Source organism: Ischnura elegans, chromosome 4 (assembly GCF_921293095.1).
Source record: "Ischnura elegans chromosome 4, ioIscEleg1.1, whole genome shotgun sequence".
Taxonomy (NCBI): Eukaryota; Metazoa; Arthropoda; class Insecta; order Odonata; family Coenagrionidae; genus Ischnura; species Ischnura elegans.
Window position 1 is genome coordinate 113,930,239 of NC_060249.1, and position 26,969 is coordinate 113,957,207.

A 26,969-nucleotide genomic window follows, 5' to 3' on the forward strand; every position below is an offset into this window, starting at 1 on the left:
TATTTTAAAAATTGTGGTTTATAAATGTAAATACATACTTAAAAATAATGCAGACAAAATTAAGACAGTGGTAAATACTAAAATAGTATGCACTAACAGTTGAGCAAGAAAATCATTTATGTACAAACAATTATGCAAAAAAGTTGTGTTGGTGGTAAAAGTTAAGGCATGGTAAATACTCTTTCAGTTTTATTTGAAATATTTAGGGGATAAACACTTTATATTAGCTGATAATTAGTTGTATGTATCAGTAGCTGATTACAAAGGACATACTTCACTTTTTCGCATAATTGTAATACATGTCCTAAAGTTCATCATTTGAAGTAAAATCAGCAGAAAATTGGTCAATCAAAGATTTTTGAAACCTTTTTTCCTTAAGTAAAAAGTTATAATTAATAAAATTATGCGAAAAAATATATCATTTTTCTGCGTCCTCCCGGACCGTAAATGTCCGGCAAAAATCTCTTTCCTGGATGCCTTTGCTCGTTTCAGTATGGCGACTGAGTACGTTGTGTGTATAGTTAAGTACTCAGGATTGTTTTTGATGAACATTTAAGTTCAATGTGGCAAAAATGGAGAAGGTAAGGATTGTAAGTTCCTTAAAATTTAACCTACTGGATGACTTTTCAAATATACCAGCAATTTATAGGTAACAACTTAGGGTGGAACCAAGATTATTTTCTAGGAGAGGGGGGGGAAGTGGCCACAAGGGTTTTACAGGCAAACAGTCTTCTCATATTTGGAATTAAGAACAACATACAGCAATTGCTGTCCAAAATATTTTTTATTTTAATGCAAATTTTCATCAATACGAAAAATATTAATAAGTATCACATATGTAATGACAGTTTTCTATTATATTTCTTTTAGACAACTTACATTTTTTTATTACTAACTTGCCGTCAATAGCTGATAAATTGGTATGGATTATTTTCATTTTTCCATGGCATGCTCTCTGTCACCTGAAAATGATTTTCTGACTTTTGTGTCATACCCTCTTGGTTATCTAGCCTTTTTTTATTTTACTAGGGATATAGCTTTTGTTACCTGAATTTACATGTGAAAGAGAAGCTTTCCTGGTACCCTCTACATATGTAACTCTATTACTGTTTACACAAAACGAACGTAATCATAACGGGATTGTATTAAACATCTTGTCTATTGTCTAAATGTCTGGAGGTGCGTGCCAACCCCCCCTAAATCTGTCTTTGGGTAGCACTATGAAAAAAGGTTAGGGAATAAAAGTATACTCGAGGCATTGTAGAGTAGAAAGGGTATGGAAATGATACATAGGAGAATAAAGTTCATCAATCAATCAATTAACACCTACCTGAGTGATGATCTTCTCTCTATTTTCATTCTACTTTGCCTCTTTATGGACAGTTAATTAAGGTACCTGAAATTTAATTTTTTCTAATATTTTCATTATTTTTAGGTCTTTTTTAATGATTGCCATTAAGCCATCCCAAACTGGCAACAGAGCTGTATGTGAACATTTTAAATGAAATACATATGCACATTATTGCATTTTGGTACTTAAGCTTAGCTGTAATACTGATCCAGGGTTTAGAACGAAACATTAATAAGGATTTAAAAAGTTTATTAACAATAAACCAACATTGATTGAATGCATTCTGTGACATTACATTTTTACAGAGGTAGAATATAACAAGTACCACGGTATAACAGAATTTTCTAACAGCTGACTTCACAGCATCACATACAATTGCACAGTGTGCTTACAGTCATGTGTGGGCACATCTTTCCAATATTTATACATGTATATAGGCATCTGCTTAAAAAGAGGATTTTCCTCAGGCTTTCATTCATAATATTTCCAAATAATGTTACATCCAAAACACACCCATTTTCGTTCTTTCATATTTTCACATGGTGCACCATAGAAAGAGATCACCATTATTTCATGTTGCATTCTTGGGAATCTGTTCATTACTATAATATCCATTTCCACATAACCTGAGTACAACTCATTATTATATGTCAGTTTCATATATTGATTTTTTATAGAGAAGATAAATTCTTGTTATAAACTGCTCTGATTCATATAGTTAAAAAAGTTTTAATAGAGATCCACTCCTGATAGTTCATTATCTATATAATTTAATAAAAGTGATTGCATAACATCAAAGGCTCCTCAGATAAGGGATCAAGCAAAACTTGTTCCACATCTAGAAGAGTCATAAGATGCTGTTATACCTTGTTAAGTTAATCACTCTGGTTCAAACACAACAACCTATTGTCACTGTTCTGCATAGTTACAAAACTATGCAATTATGCAAAGATGATTGCTTATGGATGTGATGGCATGAGTTCATCATTTAATTCTTTGATCTTGAATATACTTTGTGTCTATTACAGTAAAATGGAATAAAAGTTTTTTTCAATTTCTTCTGAACAAATGCATGTCTGGAACCATTTATATCACAAAAATATCCTAGCAATGATATATGACTCACCAGAAGGAATTTGTATATTACAAGGAATCCATTAGGGAATGATATCCGATCAGATCAACTGAAGTTCATGTCCCGCTTTTCAAATATTTGGGTATGGGTGTATTCTGACTTAGTGTAGCCCTTTCTCTGCTATCATTAGTGCAGATATCCAAGGCTGTATAGGCACCAGAAGAATAAATAATCTCTAATTGATTGGCCCACAGCAATAAGTACAAAAGCAGATCTATAAAACTTTCTTCTAAAAACTCTAAAAGAGATCTATTGATACAATGTAAATAGTAACATAAATCTCTCAACAAATTAATGGCAGCATAAATATTCTTAAAAATCACTCACTCTGAGTGCATTCGCTTGATTAATTTTCATTTAATAACAGGTACAATAAGGGGAGGCCATATCACAACATCAATAAATGGTAGGCCATGTGCCATTCTTGTTTTTTTTTTCTTCTTCTTTCTTACCTTAAGCATTAAAAAATTTGTGCAGATGCAGGGATTAAATTATTTTAAAAATGCAATCATTTAGATCCTGATGATACATAATCATCCATTCATTTCAAGGTGCGAAAGGTGCACATTAAATTATAAGCGTGTGCTGGGCATTCACGTAGGTCTATCAGCAAATTCCATGAATCAGTGGGCACCAAGCATTGAAGAGGATGTTTCAAAGGTCTAACGTTGATAGCAGTTGATTTCCAGTAGCAATAATTAGTGACCTGATGTGATTGGCATGCTGCACTTGTTGGCAGCACCTAAGGTAGTGGGCAACATAAGTAGCCACCTCACCCTTGCCACCTCCAGGAGGCAAAACCTTGACAAATTCTTCAAGAGTGAGTGTGTGTGCCAAATGAGAGAGGGCATCTGGAAAGAGAAAATAATACACAAAGGCGTTGTAAGTGCATTGTGAGAAATACTATTTCAATCAAATCGAGAAAGAGAGAGATGTCATTCGTCTCAACCGATGCCAATTCTACACCTTCGACAAACTTGGCCTCTCTTATCTATCTTGCAAGTTCTTTCATGCTCTATAAACCTTTTGAGAGTTTGCATGCTCTGTCCAATGTAGTTTCTGCTGCTGCAGCAGAGAATCAAATACGTACAAACCTTCAAACAAAAACTGACCTCAATTACCTATTTCTAACAAATACTACACACTTCCTTTTTTCTTGTCCCCATAGCACCCTTAGGACAGATATTAGCCTGTATGCATCTCAAATCTTCCATTATCTTCACTTCTGCAATGCCAATCTTAATCATCATCAATGGTCAACAATCCTGAGATTGGTTTGACACAGCTCTCCAATATGCAAAATTATTATTTCAGCTCTCCACTCCATTCTCCTATCAGCTAATCTTTTCACACCTACGTATTTCTTCTCTTTCACATCCTTCTTTACCTGTTTCATACATATATTTTGTTCGAGGCCTTCCTTTTTCTTTCTTGCCATCCACTTATCCCTCGAAGATTGTCTTCATGTCTCAAGATGTGGCCTTTAAGGTTCTTATTAAGGGTTTTCATGAGGCTTCTCTCCTATTCTTCTTGGGACTTCCTCATTACTAACTTGGTTGATCCATTTGATCCTATTCATTCTTCTGTAGCACCACAGTTCGAAGGCCTCTATCCTTGCTTTCTCCTATGCTGTCATTGTCCATGCCACACTTCCGTACAAGAGCAAACTCCAAATGAAGATTCTTATAAATTGTTTCTTGACTTCCATATTTAAGTTTCCCGCTGTTAGCAGGTCTCTCTTCGCTTTCTGCTGATAATGTCTTTCTTACTCCTCCCGTCGCTAGTTATCATGCTTTCCAGATAGTAGAATTCATCCACTTCTACCAGTTTTTGCTTCCCTATTTTAATGTTAGCCTTGACTTGAAGCACCAAGGAGACATTCTTAATAGCTATAGTGCTTAGACTGGATCTTCCTCTAAATTAGCTGCCCATTGCTAGTCTGTTTGAATTTGCCCAGTGAGACCTACCTTCATGGTCATCCCCACTTGAACCTCCCTGAGCTCTCTCCTGAACAACCTGCTACAGAAAAACAACACACAGTAAGCCATACGCCATAAAGAGCCTCATTCAGGAACATTTGAATATCTGTCTGCTTTGAATAATAGCCACTTCACTGCCTATTTCTATTTAGCTGTGCGTATTTATCGTGATACTAAAAAACTTGCTTAAAAACTCTACTAAGGTGTTCTTAATCTCTTGTCAGCAGGCAAACTTACAAGATCCCTAAAATTTACCACATCATGAAATGATTAATCGAGCTATGTCACATGTGGAAAACATAGGGTCTTTGTGATAAAAAAAGTCACCAGAGAGCATCACTGCTCTCAATCAGTTTTAATGGGTGGCACTAAAATTTTACAATTTTCGTTCTTAAATAAGGTACTTAGCAGCTACTAACTCAATATATTAAAGAAAGCAGCAACTGTCACTACATTTAAGAAGTTCACTCAGACCCAAAATTACAATTCCTCAAAAGAATTCAGAGTACCACATGGATCAATACTAGGCCCCATACTATTCTCAATTTACATGAGTGATTTACCATTCATGATTAAATAAAACCAATATGCAAACTATTATTTGAAGATGTTACAACTTTTCTAATTTACAGCAAATTCATCAGTGCATTGCATAACATAGCCCAAGAAATTATGGATATCACATCAGAATGATTAAAAAATGCATAAATTATTTTCCAATTAAATTGCTTCCATGTTCTTTCTTTTGATGGGTTGCTCGCTAACTCGTGCATTTAAGGGTTCGTCAGATTGTCGCTCTGGCCAACATTGTAACATTTTCGTAGCCGCGGCCACTAAGGGTGCTTTAAAACAAGCTGATTTTTGCCTGCCACCGTCCACTGCACTATCGGTCTCTATGGACGTCGTCAAACGAGTCGAATTCCACCGTTGACGGCACGGCGTCCATTTTGCCCAGCGATGCACTGTCTTTCGCTGTTAATTCTTCGACATATGAGCAAGATGCTTTCCAAGAGCTTGTTCATAAGTTGATAAACCTATGCAAGGCATCGAAAAATGTGGTTATTCTGCAGAATGTAACACTGCATTTCAATTTTGCGTTAGCTCACGGCCGCTCAGTTTATCCATAGTGTCGCCGTACTGGCATGCTGAGCAGTTTATTGTTGAGGTTATAAGAACTGTGACAGTGAGGCATGCAAATAAGTTGTCAATTACAGTAACAATTTAAGCTACATCGCAGAATACAGAATATACTTTGAACGGACTCACAAGTTACAACAAATTAACGGATGATGTCGTCAGAAGTTGGGGAGTTTCACTATCGATCCTGATGCTATGCAGTATGTTAACTGCGCTCCAAGCATATTCTGTGCGGCCCTACAAAATCAACATCGACCACTACTGTTTTCAGAGAACACCTGCTCAGTAGTGCACGCAATATTTCTGCCAAAAAATAATAGATTAGACCCAGTTAGGGTAAAAATGTTGAATTTTTTAAATCAACACCCGGAGAAAGAATCAGTGGCTGTCTGATGTAATGTGACATATTGGTTCGATCATGCATTCTTTAACTACTTGTTATTTAAACTTTTTTGCAAATAAAATGATGGAAACGATCTTAAGTTTTTGTTTTTACAGAGCTTTCCAGCCGATCTACATCTTTAGTGAAATTATTTTCATTCACTTCTTGCGGTTGTTCATTTAAATTTGACATTAATTCAGACAGTAACAGTTTATCCTTAGAACCGAGTATCGAGAACCCAAAAACCGATGGGGGACCGGTACCGAGGACCGAAAAAATTTAAGAACCGACTCATCCTTAGCACAGAGATTTATAATTTTATAATATATTACCCAAGTACATTGATCATCAAAAACTTCATCTATATTTGCAAGAAATCTAAATACTATTTATTCACTGAATGAATATTTTGAGAACATTCACAAACCTGTAATTGTATAATGCCATTATCTCAGCAATAATCAATTATCAATCAGCAATCATCATTTTTTAGGCAATTTTTTTTAATTTCCTGATTTTATGTATTTGATATATGCACTAAAACAAATCCTCCACCCAATTATATTCATCATTGTAGGTGATAAGTAGCCCTGACCAGGACCATCTAAGTTACTTGTACTTTCACTTAAATTTATTTTTCAGGATGTCTAATCGAGAAACCAGTACATATGTACTCAGAACATGAATGCATGGTAGTAAACACATTAGTGCCCTCCTTACCTCGTAGAATCTTAGTATAAAACCCTCTCATGGGACTTTGCTCCTGTGATGTTAACAATCGCCTTTGGAGAAGTAGCAACAAATATTTCCAATCGTTATCAGCACCATATTTATCCTAGAAGAAATACATAAAGTTAAGAATCCACAAGAAAAATAAATCCCTTAGTTACTTGGACATTGAATTCAATAAAATTTCATTATACTCCAGTGATCAATGTAAGTCACATACATATATAAATTTATGAAACAAATACATACATGCTTTTCGGTCATTACAGATGAAGTAAACACTTTTCTGTTTACAATGAATGCAAAGAGATGAATATGGACCCATCAAAGGTACAACAATGATTTATATAAAATGCGAAAGATAAAAGGGAGAGACATAGATGTGTATTTCAATCCAGCCAAAGCCTGCTGCCTACAAAAAAATTCATAAACCTGAATCCATTTTTCCAGATAGCTGAAAATTTTCATAAATAGTCCCACATATGTACTCAGAAATAATTAGATATTATTACTAGACCAAGGAGTCCTCTGGGTTACGATGTCGGCTTAGCATGGATTTTCAGGAGATAATATACATAAATAGTGTGGCAACTTTAAGCAAGATGAAAATATAGAGCAATCTAGTGTTTTAGGATCATCTTACCAAATTCTTAAAATTTTACTTGAAATCTAGCCTTAAATACTTCTTATTAACCTTCCGCAAACACAATATTCCAAGAGCAATTAAATTCAATTTTTTCGTGAACAAATTGAATTTTTAGGGAAAAAATGATCAGCCAAAAGATTCATTTGTAAAATTTGCAGATTTTGCTCACCTTCAACCAATTTGTGCTTGCAAATTGTCAGTATCGTCCATTTCACAGGAAGTATGAATTTTTCATGTAGTGTTCAACAATATCTAGGTAATCTTTTGACTTTGATTCACAAGTTAAACCTCGGATGATCTCCATGGAATTTGTCAATGGAAACAGTCCATTAAGAGGGATAATAGTCTCCACAAGCAAGTTTCTATCTTTCGTTTGGTACCATTAAGAACATCAATGAAAAGCTCTAAATTACTGATGCATGATGAAGTTTTGCACATAGGTGATTTACTGATCGTGTTCATGAATGAATGAACAAAACTCCTCAACTGTTCCCCAACATTCAAAATGGCCCAAAAGCAATAGGAATAACAAAAAACTGTAATTTCCATAAAGGTCAATGCATTGATTTTTTAAGAGGAAAATGTCAATAAAAAATAACATTAAGTCAATGGTAAAAATCATAATTTTCCAAATGTTTCAACCGCTAAATAAACAAGGAAATAACCTGGGACTGGTACTTTCTGAAAAGTGACGGTATCTAAAATCTACTTACTTTGGCATACTGGAGTAAGGTCTGGGGGCAGACCTCTAGGAGGAAGAGGGTAGCTTCCCGAGGTGGCAAGCAGAGGGCAAGGAGACTATGGCGGCCCAATGCCATTGGACAACCTTGAAGGAACTGACGCACTTCAGCAACACATTCAGGATGCATGCGTTTGGAACACAGCATTGACTAGAGAAACAATTGAAATAATTTTAATGAAATATCTAATATTTCTTCAAAGCATGCAATGTGAAAATACAATTTGCAGACATGCAACAAATCAAAAAAAGAAATTTAACCTAGTTTAATTTGGCTGTTGAACTTTGGAATGTCTTTCTCATTCCATTACTCTCTCCAGAAGAAAGCTGTTAAAGCTATCTATAGAGTCCCCATTCGCACACCAGGCAGACCACTTTTTGTAAATTCCAGCATCTTAACTCTCCCCTCAATCTATATCCTTACCTGTGCCATGTTTGTTCGAAATAATCCTCATCTTTTCCCTGTTAACGCCAACCTACACAATCACAACACACGCTCCAAAAACAACATACACACCCTCCAATACTCCTACAGAGTCTGTTTAAAAGGTCCATACCACTCCATTGTCACTGTGTACAATAAGATTCCTATCACCATCTGTTCCATTTCCTCATCAATCCAATTCAAAGCCAAACTGAAAAATATGCTAATTGAAAAGAGCTACTACAATCTAAATGAGTTTTTAACTGGTGTTGTGTAATAACCTATGACCTCAATCCCACTGATAGCTGTGTGTTTGTATAGCTTGTCTGTATCATATTTCATTATATGTTAGCATTTTATGCTGTATTAACTTGACGAAACTCATGGATGTATTATCCCAATGAAGTTAATAAATATTATTATTATTATTATTAAATTACATGTATACATAAAATCACCACTCCACGAGTAAATATATACAGAAAATCATCCAAGTGAAATATGTAAATTGAAGGATAAAATTTCTTTCAAGGTTGCACAATTTTTATCTGCACCTTTATCATCACATTCTTATTTACACCATACTTGTTTAACACTACAACCTTTAGGTTTGGAGCCGTTGGAGACTCGGAGGCTGCGCGCTAGGCTTTGATTCCTTGAACATTTGAGAATGGATATCTTTAAGAGCGACAAGGAGAGCATAATATTAGAGCCACTCTATATTTCCAGGTCCGACAGAAGCGATAAATTAAGAGAGATGTTTTGCCGAATGGATAGATATGGGAATTCGTTTTTTCCCCCGAACCATAAAGGACTTCAATAAATGCTAGTCGTAATTTCCTTAGAGCACTTCCTTGTTATCCATGAACAGCTGGTGTCCTAACACCCCCTGCCTTATACGCCACGCCTTATAAGCGGCCTGTGGGGTATTAATAATTATGTAGATGTAGATGAAGCTGGCAAAAGTCATGCCATGTAATGTCAAGTTACTAGCTGAGTTGTGAAAAAATTAAGATTCTGGACGTGCAATGGGTAGTTCACTTTTTATAACCATTATTAATAGTCACAGCGGCCAATTAAACCAGATGCTATTTCTGAAGCCAACAGAGTCTCAATAAATGATTTATGTAAATCTTGACTGATCAATATGAATCAGAAATACAAGGAGGGATTGATAGAATAATAGGTACATAAGAGCAATATCTGAAGAATAAAACATAAATACATAGAACAACCATGGTTACCATTAATGCTTAAATTGAAAAAAAAACTTATAACTGAGAAATAAGAGATTACATTTATTGCAAAACCATCCATCAAAAAATCTCTCCACAACAACATAATATTTTTATTAAGTATCCAAGAATTTTTAAAATGTCTATAATTACACAACCTTCAAAAAATGAATTTCTCAGGAAGATTCAAACATTGAAGTGACCTATGGTGATAAATACCTTCCTCCATGACCACCTCTTTTCACCTATATCTATAAGTGGTCAAGTTTTTGCACATCATTATCAAAAGGAAAACATTTATAATCAGTGAAATTGCAGATTTTTCTCTTTCCTTTATCCTGATAGAAAACCAGACAGGGCAACCAGATGGCTACCTTTTGTCAGATCATCTGTCATTTACTTTTAAAATCAAACCACGCTCCAATGTACATATGTATTCAGCTATGATTCACAAATACTAATCCAACCTTCAAAGGTAGAAACTTGATGAATAGTTCCAATCTTTATAATCTGCACAGCCTCCACTGGCTGAGACGAGGGTCACCAATAATCATTATTCTAAATTACGAAGGAGAGCCTGCCTTTCACAAAATAGTGAGGTGGAATACCTCGGCTGTATGATGTGGAACTCGGCAACTTTCAAGTTGCAGGTTGAAACCTAGTTTTTTTTACGGCATATGCAAATTTGAGATGAAGTCATTTTTTTCAGTAAATTCAATTTACACATTCCAGGATCCACAATAAGCAGCTTGCTCCATTAAAGTTAGTTAATCAGCAAGGCTGATTTAGTGCTTGGATAATAAGCCATATATGACAGAGCACAGTAGCATGATGACTGATTCTTGATGGAAATCCAAAGTAGCAAAAATTGTATCACAAGCTAGCCTATAGGTTACCTAATATCTTCGCCAATCTTTTTATTAATATATTAATACGCAAAAGAGTGGCAAAGATATTAGGTCTAAGGTCTAGGAAATTTTTATCTACAATATGCTTGAAAATATTTTATATGGCATAATTTCCCGATTTTACTTACTTGCAATTTTACCAGGCACATCCTCTGCCCATCTGAAGGGGAGCTAGAGGATGAACTGGTACTTTTCTTCCGAGATTCGTTGTTGAAAGGGGACATTTTCTCCAAGAATGGCAGCCTGGGACCAAAGATTTCCCATTCGCTGACGGAATCAGCCGTCCCCGATGAATTCTCACCAGTTGGTGAGTCCATTGGTACTTCAGTAATTAGGCCAGCTAAATAGGAACGCACCAGCATCTTCAATTCTTCAAGAAGAGTTTCCTTAGGACCCGTATTGTCTGAAAAAATCGGAAATGAGAATTAAAAAATCATAGGTAAAAATAAAAAAGTAATGATGATTACCATATTTATGTACATATGCGATCCCATAAACGATGAAATGAGTGTAAGTCATAGCCAGTAACATTACATACTCCGTGAGCCAATAAAAATAAAATTAGAGAGGACAAGGTGATTATTGCATATATACTTATGATCAGCCTAACATTTCCACTTCAAGCTAATTGTAGAATAAATCCAGAAGTAAAGATTATAATCCTTTTACTTAAGGAGGGCACCATTCGGATAAGCACACAACTTTCAACAGGATGCTGCTGATTGACAAGATCGGCTGATTGCAAATTGCTTCAAATTAGACAAACAATTCTCACATCTGACCCCTTGACAAACATCTGGATCTAAAGACAGTGTCTTGAGTAGGCACACCAAGAAGATTGAAAACTGAACTCCTGATTTAAGGCCTTGAACCTTACTGGCAAGCATCTCCCCATTCTCCTCTTCATAAATGACTGCCAAGATATGTATATTGCTAGCTGAAGATAAATTCTTTGGAAAATATCATATCATGACAACAATGACCACATTTTATAATAATAGTCTGCTTCTATAACTTGAGTAATTTTTCTGAGAATAGTTAGCGTATCAATTATTAGAGTGCATCCTAGCAAAGTTCACTTTATTGCGATACCCCAAAGCCAAATTTGTTTTATCTTTCTACTATGGTTGATGCTGAGGCAATGCTAAGAATTTTTTGTGACTGTGGTTGCTAAAAGAATAATTAATATATCTTTCTGCAACCAAATTTTTTTTCCAAAACAATACTGTGACATTGCTTGTTACTTTGCTTTCGGGCTGCATTATAGCACCACATATCAGATAAAATTCATTTGACAAGCATTTGATGTCTTAATATATACTAACCTTCAACTTTCCCAGACAAAACCGGGGCAAAATGTTTCTCGAGGAGCAATCGCAGGGCCCTTCCAGTACTAGCCCCCTCAGCCGCTGATCCCGCAGCAGCTACCTTCTCCCTAAGGGCTCTCACAGCTCCGGCGAGAACTTTGGAAGAGCCTTTACTCGACCTGTTGCCTAAAACTTCTGCCAATGCTTCTGGGCAGGCTTCTGCCACGATTCCAGCCAGCTCAGTGAGCCCTCCCTTCTCATCCGGTTCAAAGAGAAGGGACGAGTATTGCTCTAAAACTGACGTCAGGCGTCCAGCTGTCCCAAGAGATGACAGCACTGCACAAGCTCTATCTGGGCACCCGCGATGTATGCACACGATCGCTAAAGCTAAAGCATCCTGTTGTGGAGAATGATTAGTTAGAGTCAAACGAAAGTCTGAATTGCCCAGTTACTGTTACCTATGGCATAAAAAGTTTTCCCTCATAAATATGTAGTTACAAAAATTTTATCTTAGGGGAAGATCAAATTTTAAAAAATATCGTTGCTTGATAAATCAATGCTCTCACACCATAAGTACAGCAAATAGAGTTCAGTTAGTAAATTTTTTTATCATAAAATTATTGTCATATAGTACTCCAAAAGGATAAGATAAATCAAGATCACAATAATTTCAATTTATAGTGTATGATAGTAGAGAATTTATTTTTGTAAATCAAGTTTTGGATTTTTGTAATTTTTAATTGCCCATAGCATTTTAGTTAATTTATTGTCTATTAAGCCCACAGAATTATGATATTATTTTTAAGCGAAAAATTATACATATATCTTTTTTAATAATCTTCCATGCAGTCTACCAAGCTAAACTTGAGAGAAGTTTGATGCTGCCTGCTATGGAATATGCAAGAAAACAATGTTTCAAAAACTAATATTTATTTACTTGGCTTTCAAGATTTTTTAATAAGCCATCATCCTTCTTGACAGTGCTTGTGCTATTAGATTGGGTGTATGGCAAGATCACATTCACAGCATATCTTACTTTACGTTGTAGGGGGTTGGGTGGTTGCGAACATGGGAACAAAAAGGAAGGCGGAAGCGCTGACTTTGGATGGGAACAGAAATGAGGCAAGGAATACATCTTACAGTCGCCTCTTACATAAGTGAGATAAAATTTGTGGCTTCAGCACATGCGACCACAGTTCAAAAAGGCAGAATCCTAGATCATAGGATCCCTTACAAATTTCACCATTGAGTGCAAATGGAATTATTTTTCTCATAAAAAGTCTGCATGTAATTAATGTCTTAAAAATAAATGAGTTTTAATTTGATGTAACTTGTTTTAAATCAAATAAGTGGTCTTTGAAATATCAACATTCAAACTCGAAAGACACAATTATGCAATGGATTGTAGTTTCTGGTGCATCAATACCACAATATGTGAAATCCTTATTAGAAGATGAAATACCTGCGGCGAAGAAGGAGGTTCTGATTTAGAGGAGTTATCTTCAGAATTTCCCGACTGTGACGACTGTTGCCTCTCCTTAAGTACTTTGAGAACCCTTTCTATGCCTATTCGGCAGGAGAGGAGAGCTGAGGATCGTAGGACTAGCAATGAAATGTTCTCCGGAGAATGCTCCTCCAATATGGAAAGTATCTTGAGAGAGAAAGCCTCACCGTCAGGAGCAGCCAACAGATCATCTCTTTTATTTCCTTTACCTGCAAGGAAATAAAAAATTCATTACAGCAGACTCCCGATTATCCGGCTCCAGTTTACCCAGGTTGTGGATTATCCATACACGAGTTCATGGACCTTCAAATTTTTCTGTAATCTTCGTAAAAAAAGTAAAATCCATCACAAAAGAACCAAGATATTTGCATTAAAAAAATATACCGTATATCTCCGAATATAGTCCCCCCTTTTTTTCCAAAAATGGCCGCGGAAAAGTAAGGGGGGGGACTATAATCGAGTGTAATCCAATTTAGCATACTAAAGGTGACCATAAAGTAATAAATAACGGCATAATGGCTAATGTTCTCGTAGTCTTTCTATTTGAGTATATTTATGAGGATTATAATCGGAGATATTAGTAAATACTGCCACGTTTTACCGGAAATTAAGACAATTTTTACCACAAATGTTGTACAGATACGATTATTCCGATTCAAATAGCATATCAAATATGCGTTTTCACGGAATCCATCGGGTAGCCGCTAATTTTTCTTGGAAAAGTATTGTTAGAATAATTCAATCGACACTGATCACTTAATGACGCAAAACAGTAAATAATTAAAATGAAAACTAAACACACACTATCATTACATTAATCGAACACTAGAATTGAATCAATAGTATATGTACCCGTCGCTCATTTAATAACTACACGATTTAAATAATTGCGAAAAATAAACAGATAAAGTGAACCTTTCGTGACGATTTAGCATTTCATTGCATCCGTAGCTACTATACGTCCGTGCGGTTCGTGTTTACAACCACTGCCTTTACCGCCTTCACAGAACAAGAATGCGCAATAGGTGATGCATTTGTTTCTGAAAAGGCGCAATAATCGACGACTTTAAACCAGAAGCGCCGGCATTACTGCATTTGATCGAAATACAGCGACTCAGCATCGAAAGTGTAATCAATTCATTGAGGAATATCTTCAATTCGTCAGGGTAAATAGGATCGATAAATTACATCGCATAACGTTTCGCAATTATTTCCGCGATATTTTCTTTATTAAAAATAATTTTACGTTCAACAGTGAGGTGATGGATCAAGTAGAAAGATGAGGATCAATCCTGCCGCAGATTAGAGGCCTTCAAAGACGGAGTTTAAATGCCAATTTAAAAATAGCAGTTGCAGAATACGCCGTAAATCATAGTATTTACAGCGCTAGCAAAGCGCTAATACATCGCGGAAGTCATTTCGGGGGTCTCGATGCGGCAGATTCAAAGAATTAGAGGAAAATATCGTCGAATTTGTGCGCAAATGCAGAGCAGAAGCTCTTTGTGTAACTTATGCAATGATTCGCGACGAGGCATTGAAAATTGATATAATTTTTTTTCAGTTTTAATGTTTGTTGGAAAAAGTTTATTTCTTAATTTTATTACTTTGATATTTGTAAGTCCTGTAGTTTAATTGTTTTGCTTAGCAGGCATTTGATAGCAATATTTTTATAATATTTATAATTTATTTAACACAATTTTATTTAGATTTCCTAAATTCTTCAGGTCAATTGGATTTGTGATGACTTGATGGGTGTGTTACACTGGATCTAAGGAAGTTTCAGGGCCAAATGCAATACTGTTTATGGGCTTTAAGTTAAAGCTTATATATTGACATTGTCTGTAGTCATTTGGAAATCAAAAATATTAATAATTTGTGAAGGTTTAAAAAATACAATAGCCTTGGATACTTAAAAAAATTTCTCATTTCTTCATTACATCTGGTTAAGGAACTATAAATTACTGATACATGCAATGGATGCAATGGTTTTAGGTATAGTTATTTTGTTGTGATGGAAAATATGTGAACAGATTTGTTCTTAATCTTCACAGAAAATAATAGTTTTTATCGAATCTAGAATCTTAACTTGCTAACCACAGAAAAATTGCCTTCCTTTACATTTTAAAATTTTTCCCAAAACTGAGGTCTCAAAATTGGGGGGGGGACTATATTCGGGGGGGGACTATATTCGGAGATATACGGTAATGCTACACCAGGCTAATTATTCCCATTAGAATTATTTTATGAACTTTCTCACAAAGAATGTTTCAAGTTTACTTGAATGTCTACTCTAGCATTGTAGATGACTATTAGCGGCAGTAAAATATCTCTTGATTAATTTTTGAGGGTTCTTCACTGGTTAATCATTCGTAAATTCAGAGAAATGTTACTTACGATCCTTAATTGTATATTTCATATCACAAATGCGCTATTATTGCCGTAGCCTCGTATGTAGTTGAATACAGCCTAAGAGAACCGGAGATTTTGTCGCACTTGGGCATGTTTATGCCGTTACCAGTCAAGACCAAACTGGAGAGGAGGGGAATAGTAGAATTAAAGGCAGTGGGGGAAGTGGAAGTAGAGATAGCATGAGTCATAGCCAGGCACTCGCCTGCGTAGACAATTTGCCTTAAGTCCTTGTTTCCCAAAACCACTACAGTGTAAAGGGCATGATAATTATGTTCCCATTGCCTTCCCTTGCTTGAACTTCAGATAAGTTACTGTTTGCCCCAAATTGAACACTATAATCCATTTTAATGTGTTTTTTAATAATTTCAATGCTTTAGTCAAAATTTCACAATGAAATAGAAATTTTTTGGGGTGTTACAAAAGAGCATCGCGATTGAAATTGACTGATTTCATTTGAATCCAATAAATTGTTAGGAATAGAAATGCAGTGGCGTAGCAAGAGGGGGCGTCCGGACCCCCTAAAAATATGAAAACAATTATTTTCCTTCATAACAGAAAAAAAATTGAAAAATGATGAATTTTAAAAATATTTCTTTAACAAACAAAGTTTTTTCAATCATGAAAAGTGTTAAAATTAATGCAAAACCCTCTACTTAGTACCCTATTTTTCAAAAATTTTCTCCCAATGCTTTGGACCCCCCCCCCCTAGAAATTCCTGGCTACACCACTTTAGAAATGGATCCAATTATTTTGCCTTCAAACTCAAAATCAGAGCATGAATATCAATTATATATAATGTACACATCTGGAATAGTGTCATTAAAACTCAAAGAGTAAGTATATTTCAATTTATGCTGACAGATTCACCTCTCGCCCTATTGCATTTGACAAAAGCTTTGAATATTTGTGATTTTCTAATCAGAGGATATTATTTATAAGTTTATTCATAATTTTACTGCTTGCATCAATTATAATCCTGCATTATTTTGGGAGAGAACAGGGTTCATGAGATGAAGGGAGGTATTTACGTGGGTGTGGAAAGGAGTATGTCAAGTAAAATAGAGAAATACATATAAGGATAAAATTAGAAATATAAGGTCCTCACGTGTGAATATTTGTCTGCTTTCAACATTGAAAGAGATAAAAAACTTAATGCAATGAAAGAGCTATAATTTTCACTAAAATAACAAGTATAATAAATACTTTATAATTTACAGAGAATAAGTATTTGAATGTACAATCCCAAGTACATAAAGATATTATCGCAAGTTAGAAGTGTATATTCATAATAGATTTTAATTTTTTAATTGAGGCAAATGTAATTAATATAAGGACAGAAAGACATGATAGGAGAGTTCCATTTTTCAAATACACACTCAAGAAAAAAGTAACAGCAAAATAAAACTTCTAAGCTAAAATAAAAAACTTCTACGTACTATGTCAGACAAACTACACACTGGGTGCTTTCCATTCATGCCACTCACGCGTCGACTCGCAGTAACTGTTTATAACTCTACAATTCCTGCACATTATAGTTTGTTGACTTGTGTTACAACAGTCGGCGACACACATAGAATGGAACACGAAAACCGCAACGCAAGTTGACTTGTGTCCACATGTGTCGATGAATGGAAAGCCACTATGGTCAAGGAAAAAAAAAATTCCACTCCAAAATAGAAAAGAAAGATCCATGGCTTATCACTCACCACAATCTGGACAGAGAAGTTCCTTTGTAATGTACCGAATTACACCTGCAATGGGAACATCTTCTTCTTTGGTCTCATCCAAAATCCTCTCAATCACCTGAGGAGGGGTGAGACCGGCCATTCGGTAATAAGAAGCAGCCAGTGCACCATCTGCATCCACATCATCCCTTCAAAGATAATGAGCAAAGATTATAAGAAGATTGATTCTTGAAGTTATGTTAAAGCATACTTGATCACGATTGAGATACGAAAGGGTGGGAAACAATATATGGATTTTGTCCAAATAGGGGCCCCATCAAATTCCTCAGTTTTCCATTTCAATTTGTTTTCAGTCCTCAAAGGCTACTCCAGTAAACCATTTACTGTTTCGTTCTTAGGGAATACGTTATTCACGCAGAATGCCATAGACCTTGTAGGTTACCTAATGTGTATCTCAAAACCTCGAAAGGGTAAAGGGGGGACTACATTCCAATGCATTTTTAAAATTTTTCGCGAAGCTGAAGCCTCAAAATTAGGGGGGACTATATTCGGAGAAATACGGTATTCTCCCCATTAAATGTTTCCTAAAGGCTGTATTACACACGGCACATAATGGCACTGGTTAGAACTGCATTAATTCCTCATAATGGCATTCAATTGCATGAGTGCATGAACGAAATTTGAACGGGCTATTTTGCCATCTCACATCCATGCAGTCTCACATGCGTTCTGGCAATTCTCCACTTTATTTATCCACTGCGATTTTGCCTGCGCCTTTGTATACACATCAGATTGTGCAATTACGTGTTCTGAGTAAAACGACTTTAAGACAATAAAAAAACCGGATTCTGAGAAATTTTTCCTATCAATAATTAATTCACAAAAAATTCAAAAGTTGTAACAGTATAAACACAATACATATTATGAATCCATGCTAAATGTATTACATGATGAGTTATTCCAGAAAACTTAGATGAATGCAAAAATTGCATTTAGTTGACATGAGCACACTGAATTTCATCAGAAATATAATTTTTAACCTCACTCAAATGAGAATGGTGTGAGAGAATCTAAACAGATACAAATAAAGTAAAACTTACCTGATATACTGGTCACCCAGCAAGGCACATGATTCCTCAAAGAGAGCTTTAAGATCATCAGCATCATCATCACAGGCACCTTTAACTTTTTTCTTCGAAGTTTTGTTGAACACATGAGGATACGAGGTTGACCGCAAAGCCAGGCGTAAGACCAAGTGTCCTTCAGAGAGGAGATGCAAATACGTAGATGGGTTGGATGAAACATGTGCATTGCCGACCTGCATCATGTCATGGAAAAGCTCGACTGGAGAGGGCAGTTGAAGTGAATACTGTGTCCAGCGTCCCGTGTTGACGCCCGAAGGTGAGATACTCACCGGTGAGCTGGAATATTTTGATTTAAAACATACTTAGCAATTGATTAAGGCACATGAATTCTTAAAAACAAATGTGTATGAATAAAATGCTAACATATGCATTTGGTAAATAAAAATGGTGACGAAATCTATTCCACACAAGCTCAGATTTTTTTAAATTGAAGGACAAAGCAAAAGTGGACAAAAGCAAGGATAAGAGATATGAACATAAGGAGAAAGGAAGAAGGAATAAGGGAGTTTCAAGTTCTGAAACAAATTTTTATAAAAAATAGATTAATGTAGGCATACAATACATAATTATCAATTGCAATATTTTCACAGTACATAAAAATTTCTACCTACAAGGATTCAATGCTTCAGAATCAAGAGAAGTAGTAAATTGTGATAAAGATTTCATAATATTGGATTAAATATTGCAGATCCAGATATTCAGTAGCATTGATATGCATATCTTTCTTTCAATGTTGCTAAGCTCACGATGTCCCTTATCATCAGATCAGACCTCCTCCAACTCTGAGGAATGAGTTGAAGTTACAGTTAAAGGACATTGACCAATTACATTAAAAAATTTGTAATACCAAATTTATTCGAGCTGTAACAGTACGAAATATTATTAAAAAAAAGACAATTCAGTGAGTGAGTAGTGAATGAGGCAATGTAGCTAATGTTAACTATGACTGCACATAACCTCACCCACACTTCAAAACTATATGAAAAGGTTTGGATGAAAAAGGCCTATTGCTAATGAAAATTTCGTGCATGAACACGCAATTCTTATGATTTAAATTTGGAGGTTATTTTACAGGAATTATACTCAGACATTCTTGTTCACTCATTATGATCATAATGAGTTCATTACAACTACTCGACATCATTATTAAATTCCATGAATTCAGTAGCAAGAATGGTTAGTGAAGTATCACCAAAAATAAATTTCTGCTTCATTACCTTGTTACCATTAACTTTGTTAACTAGATAGGAAGCTCGACCTTCATGAAAACTAGTTTCATAGACCTCAAGATTAATTTTCAAAAGAAATGTAATATGTACAACGGAAATGATTTGTCATCTTTACACCAAAAGGGGACATGGAAAACATAAAATAATAAATGGGAGGCAAACTGTCGATTCACCAATGCTTTCCACACAAATGCATCATGAGCAACAAGAGGCTACTCACTCTTGACTAGAAGTTGAAGGGGAACCCTCCGATGGGGATGAACATGAAGCCAGAAGGACTAGGTATCTGTGCGTTAGGAGAAGGTGCTCCACCCCAAAGAAGGGCCTCAATCCGATGAGGCTGACGGGGTCCTCACACGATGGGTACGCCTTTTCAAGGTCACAAATGCAACACGGACAGAAAGTTCACAATTAACACAAGCGTGGACACAAATACAGCAAACAAAAGCAAATATCTAACCAAGATTAGAATTTCAATTTTGCCCTTTTAATTTGATGCAATCCATAAAATTGGCGATTTAAAGTCTTAGCAGATATGGAACCCAGTAACATACACGTTAAGCCTTTTTCATTGACAACATAATAAGTAATACAATCGACCAAAGCATTGGATCTTCATAAAAATGCTCTCATTGGACAATTCACAACTGAGTAATAACTAGTTGATACTCACACAGAGCAACAAGATATCACAAACAAGTTTCCAAAAGCAGATTCAGACAAATGGGTGTGATGCTCACAAGGATGACAAGCATTAGCATTAGCTCCATCTCACTAAGAACATAATCTTCAAATATCATTGTAAGCATACAAAAAACCACATGCCATATAACATGAACAAAAACAAACTTCTTCTTGCTCTGTATCTGTGTGTAAACCTTTGAGGATTCATTGTCAGAAGTGCCAGAGGTAAATATGCATGAGCATTGAAACAAAACCATAGAGTCAACCAAAGTGTAAAATTGAAATTAAAACCTCATGACGTACGGAGATTAAAATAAGGCTATGACAAAAGGCAAGACTAAGTGGAAAGGGAGCATGTGAGATACGAATCAGAAATAAATACTAACACATAAAAGGTAGTAAGAAATAATGGTTTTAGAGAAATTGGTTATTGAAAAATAGGAAAAGGCAATAAATTTCCCTAAATGAGACCATACGTTGAAATTATTTGTAGAAATGAAGCCAATTTTACAACAGTAAACTTTCCCTACATCACTCATGAGAGCACAAAAAAAATCCAAAGATTTATTTGTCAACCACCCAAAAAGGCAATTGGTTGGCTAAATTCTCATTTTTGGATAAATTTTTTCATGACTTATCTAGGTTTTACACATGCGTAAAGGCAGCGTAGGCAGCTGAAAATCACACAGAAGAACCACAAACCAGTTGATGAGTCATCAACCGTCTTCATCAATAAAAACAAAACACCTACTAGAGTTGCTTCTTAAGTTACAGTAATTATGCAAAATCTGCCTTCCTAGCTGGTAGGCCAAACATAAGACTGAGAAAGGAATGACAACAATAGGGTGGTTTCCTATTTATTTTTTTATTGCCTAAATCGAAAGATTATTACTCCTGGAGTACGTATTTCACGCTTTTAGATTTTTAAATGACGATATCTATTTTTCGCGATTAAATGAAAAGTGAAAATTTTCAAGCGCGCAAAAACGCGACGCTTAAGTATGAATGTCGGGAAGTCTCTCCGCGTGACGTATTTCTGGTTCCCCCTCCCGACCTGCGAGATGACCTTGAGGCGAGGCTTAGCGGTGATACGACGCAGGCTGCTAGCGGCTAGCCTAGTACCCTGCTGACTGGTAGCGCTTGGCTTAAATAAGGATTATTAATAACTTATCAAACGAGGAAAACTTTCCGACCTTAGCCAGTTTTAATAAGTGATTGTTAAGACATGTTTCCCTGAGATCTGCGCCTTATGCATGCAATGGTAACCTCAGACGACGTATAACTCCTATCTTCTCGTATAGAAACTAGGTCCCTGTGACGTCACGTGGAGTGGCATCGCAAGGGCGCCAATCTGGCCCTTTTCAAATGAGGATAAAAATGGACCATTGCCATTCGTCTAACCCGGTATTTCTAAAACAAAATAATTTGTATATTATGAATACACTAATGGTGGGTAACGAATCACAATCAATGCCTTTCGTTTTCTTTGATGAAGGAAACCACCCTATTAGCAAATTGGGGATTAAAATGTTGATGGGACTGGGGTCATCCAGTGGAAGACAAGCGAAAAGTTAATTCAACAAATACAATTGGAAAGCACCAAATTTTCCCCAGGCATCATCATCACCAGCATCATCTGCAGAGGCTATTTAAAAATACCCAATTTAAATTGGAATTTCCTGAACATATCACAAAGAAAGTGCTAATCATCATTTAACTGTCAAAATTTGAATAGGTAGTCGAGATGATGAAGTACCATTACAAGAATTTTCTTGGAAATGATATATCCTATATTTGTTAGTGAAACCTCAAAAGAAAGTATAAATGTACGTCATTCTTTCAGGTGAAAAGCAGTCAAACTCTTCCACAATGAATGAAAGAGATAGCAGAATACACCAATACAGTCCGATTCATTCATGTTCAAGAAATGCATGCAATTACAAACTTCAAAATTCAAGTTAACAATATTTTTCAAAGGGTAATCAATATATGTAAATACATTGTGCTTGTGGGAGTTTGAAAGACCCGCATGTTTTTCTAAGTGCTGCAATAGGGTCTTGCTGGCACGTATGGTGTATGTCTCAAGACCAGTTTCAGTCAATGCATGGACTGCATACTGCTCCATCACCACAGAAGAGACAGGGGCCGTCAAAGGGTACACAGCATCTGGCAGCAATGCTTTCGCAGGATTTGGTCCTACAGTCAAAAATTGAAAATATCTCTTAAATCAAATTCAACTTTTTCCACATTAATTATGTTTAAATTGGAAGAAAACTCAACTTTTCAGATAAAGAGCTTGTATTGCATGTTGCCAAAAGTTCATGTATATGCAGTGATCAGAGAAAAGTTACATGCATAAAGCAATATTTGATATGTAATACAAATGCATAGGCAATAATACGTAAAAATTAAGGGAGATACTTGATTGACCTCATCCCAAGAAACAAAGCTATACATGAAGAATGATAAAATTAGAATATGTATTTTACTCACCTATTTTGATGGGCTTTGCACCAGGGAAATGATAAAGATAACCCTCCTGCTGGGTAGCAACAAAGAACATTATAGATGCCAAATCTTTATAGTACGAAGACCTCATGGGATATAAGACTTGAGTTTTTTGGTTGTCTTCGTCATCCATGGCACTCATGTAACTAGCAACTGCAATGGTTCAATCACAGTGTATAAAGGTTAACATGTATCTACCAGGGAATTTAGTGAACTTAAAAAAAATGAATACATAATTATAAAGTTAGTATGTACATATTTGGATTGAGAGAAGTTAACAAGCAAGCCAACTGACACAATACTTCAAAAACAAACAGAAATTCAGGTAGTAAATGGCATAAAATACAATTTAAGTTTTTCCACAATTATGTGACTTAAAAGTTCAAATCTTACAGCTGAATTCCAGTCACATATGTATCTTTTTGCACATAATAAAGAAAAATCTCAAAATGCGACAGTAAAATAAATTTCAATGTTTAAGGAAATGTCCATCAAATTTAACCCAATACACTATCGTGAAGCAAGCATTATTTATGAAAATTAAGTCACAACACAAGACATCAAAACTTGAATTACACTAACTTGCAGTAAATTATTTATAAATTATGGGAAATTCAGCTGTTCAAACAGCAATCAATTGATTCGATTATTTCATTTTTGGCAAACATCTTGCCACCATGAAGGATCTAAGGTTTTCCCGGCGAATAGACTGGAGGAAGAGTTCTCCGGTTTCCAGCCGGGTCCAAGGGTTTTTCTGCACCAACGTTTCGAAGGCTAAGTCTGCCATCGTCTTCAGGGTGAATGGATTAATGTCCCAGTAATGGTTGGCCATGCCAACAATTACTGGGACCGTGTCGTAAAGGAAGCAGTGGAAATCAGACTTGAGAAGAGAAAAATGAACAGAGACGCCGGCTTCCATCTGAGCAATGCGTGGAAACCAGCCCTGAAAAAACTGAAGGGGGAGAGGACACGCATTGGCCCGACTGTCGACCAATCAGAGCCCACCTGAACCCAATGCGAAGGTATGTAAGACGGACACTTCTTGGCTAATTCATTCACCCTGAAGACGATGGCAGACTTAGCCTTCGAAACGTCGGTGCAGTAAAACCCTTGGACCTGGCTGGAAACCGGAGAACTCTTCCTCCAATCTTGCCACCAGTTTCACCACAAGCCATTTCTCTGAGGGTCAACATTTAACTTAGAAGAAAAAACGGTCTCAACTTCTCTATGAACCCAGCACTTTGACTCACCGTCAGCACTCTTTGATGAAGGTGTATAGAGGGGTCTCAATGTCAGGCAACGAAACTCTTCCCGTCCCAGTTTTGCACATGCCAGGATCTGAAGCCTTAGAATGTGGCATATTGCCGGAGGGGGAAGGCGGTTGGAGTCTGTAGATGTGGGAGGAGGGGGAGCAGAAGGAGACAAAGGGTTGGTGAGGGGCCTTGGGCCCACTAATACTGTCAGCTGTGAGGCCTCGCGAAAGGGACCAGGATGGCCAGCTGCATTCACTGTCATTCGAAGGGAACGGTCATGCTCAACGATGCTTGGAAAGTAAACAACCTCAATTTTGGGTGCTGTTGCTTTAGCGCTAGACTCCTGTTGGCCCTCATCCTTTTCTTCACCTTCTGGTTCCTCGTCCATGCCAACGCGAAAAACATGGAGATATTCTTTAGACATACAAGCCACCAAGTCTTCAATCATCAACAAAGAAGATGGCCGAAATGACAATTCGAATGAGAAGGACTCTTCAAAATCAATGTACCTGCGTGAGGAAAGCAAATGAATCAAAACTGAGGAAAATATTCCATTTTATAAACATTGCATTGCTTTCTAGGTAAGAAATGATTGGAATACTTAGAATAATAGACTTGAGAATACATTACTTTGGGAATTTTAAATTGAATTCAATGGCAACCTATGAAATGGAGTGATATCACAAAAATTATGAACTTAGAAATAAGATGTACTCTCACAAACTTAATATTGTATAAACACTACTTAGTCATCCCCCAATTTATAATGGAGAGATTTAATAGTAAAAAACTAAATTTACAAAATAATTGACAAATTTATAAAAACTAATATATTTGAAAGGTTAGTGGATTTCTCCATTTTCGGGTTATCGCCGCGTTTCGTAGTCAGAGGTGTCCACAAGTCCACTTCGACCTGAAGACGCCTGGTGGAATCCTGGCGAAACTGTCGTCACCCGAAACCCTAAAATGGAGAAATCCACTAATTCTGTACGCCACGGAAGGCTCCAAGACAATATTTGAAAGGGCCTACCTGAGTTTTGAGAGTCGATGAGTAGGATTCCGAAATGCAAATAGAACTAAGTTATGCCCAAGACCTATGACTAGGTTTCCAGTGGTGTTACAAACAGCCATTGGAGAGTCTGGTGATGCTGCTCTTCGCAGGGGAAGCTCGAGCATTTCCAAAGCCAATGGGCCGGGCCACCACTGAGATCCACTTGGAGTAACACGCCCAGCGATACGTGCTCTTATTGGTTGCTGGGCAATCGATGCATTATTATCTTTGGAAAGGCCTGTAAACTCTAACAGGAGAATTATAAATTAGAGAGTGAAAAATGTAATCACATACAAGCATAGGTGGGTACAGAAAAGCCTTTGGGGAAGGTCAAAAGTAAAATTTTGGTTAGGTTCATAGGGTGAACTACCGTATTTCTCCGAATATAGTCCCCCTCTGAATATATTCCCCCCTAATTTTGAGGGTTGAGTTTTGGAAAAAAGTTTTTAAAATGGGTTTGAATATAGACCGCCCCTTAACTTTTATCACAGGCATTTTTGAAAATAGGGGGACTATATTCAGACATATACGGTATGTACTTTCTGTCACTGTTTTCAGACAGAATTTGATTCCTCCATGCACTTATGGTTTACTGTTCACCAACCCATATTTAAAAAGCATATACAGTAAAACCCCTTATTTACACTTTTCTAGGGACCCAAGAAAAAAAGTGTAAATTGCGGGAAAATGCAAATAGTGGGAAATAGAGAATTTTCACTTTTATTCATATACTGGCTTTGGAAATGTTAATTTTTTAATTCTTCACTAAGCATTATTCCATAACACTGTTTCCCTCTGAAGCACAGTGTTTTTGCTGGCAGCAAAAATTAAAAAATAATCCTGTTTTGTCTGCACTGAAAACATCTTTTGGGCTGTAACCTTCCAGAAGTCTAATATATTTAGATTCTTTCCACTGAGTTGCTGTCTCTATGTTAACATCTTTGCTTTCACCACTCACCATCTTGTATACAAGACTGTACCTATTTTTGAATCTATCCAACCAACCATTATAGATGCCGTGGAATCTTCGATTCCCAATCTTCTGGGGAAATACTTTTTCTCAAGGGCCTGTTTACACGATACATTAACACGTACAAGTTAATTTCTGCTTGCATGAATGATTTTTGTGGAACGGGACATGTACGAATGTAGGCAGGGGCAGATCCAGGATTTTTTTCTGGGAGGGGCACAGAGGGCCTGACAGGCAAAAGATCTTGTCTTAATTGAGATTAAAAACAAGATATTCTCTTTATTTTTATATCAAAGTTATTCTCATTGAATTAAATGATTGAGCCTCCTTGAGTAATACACTAAACAAAGCGAACATAATGATGACCATCAGGGGCGGATCCAGGATTTCTTTCTGGGGGGCACAAGCAATGCTGTATCCAGGATTTTGTTCTGGAGAGGGGGGGGGGGGCGCACAATGATACCACGTTATACAAATAAAAGAACGCAATGATAACCGGACCATATTAAAAATCTTGCATATTTTTAAGTGTCTGGGAGGGCACATGCCCCCCCCCCCC

General features: G+C 36.3%; 1 protein-coding gene across 3 annotated transcripts in view; it reads right to left on the reverse strand.

Moving 5' to 3' along the window:
- Positions 1-1,583: 1,583 nt before the first annotated feature.
- Positions 1,584-26,969, reverse strand: part of LOC124157911 — a 30,602-nt gene continuing 5,216 nt past the window's right edge. For all 3 annotated transcript variants that reach the window (XM_046532995.1, XM_046532993.1, XM_046532994.1), the window contains exons 4-16: positions 25,420-25,687; positions 24,387-24,898; positions 23,122-23,289; positions 22,628-22,824; positions 20,165-20,313; positions 18,671-18,991; positions 17,592-17,758; positions 13,435-13,685; positions 11,991-12,369; positions 10,794-11,068; positions 8,073-8,249; positions 6,705-6,819; positions 1,584-3,337 (exon numbers count right to left, since the gene is read on the reverse strand). In XM_046532995.1, the coding sequence (XP_046388951.1) occupies positions 3,141-3,337; positions 6,705-6,819; positions 8,073-8,249; positions 10,794-11,068; positions 11,991-12,369; positions 13,435-13,685; positions 17,592-17,758; positions 18,671-18,991; positions 20,165-20,313; positions 22,628-22,824; positions 23,122-23,289; positions 24,387-24,898; positions 25,420-25,687 (3,176 nt within the window). In that variant the 3' untranslated portion in view covers positions 1,584-3,140. The remainder of the gene's footprint in view (positions 3,338-6,704; positions 6,820-8,072; positions 8,250-10,793; positions 11,069-11,990; positions 12,370-13,434; positions 13,686-17,591; positions 17,759-18,670; positions 18,992-20,164; positions 20,314-22,627; positions 22,825-23,121; positions 23,290-24,386; positions 24,899-25,419; positions 25,688-26,969) is intronic.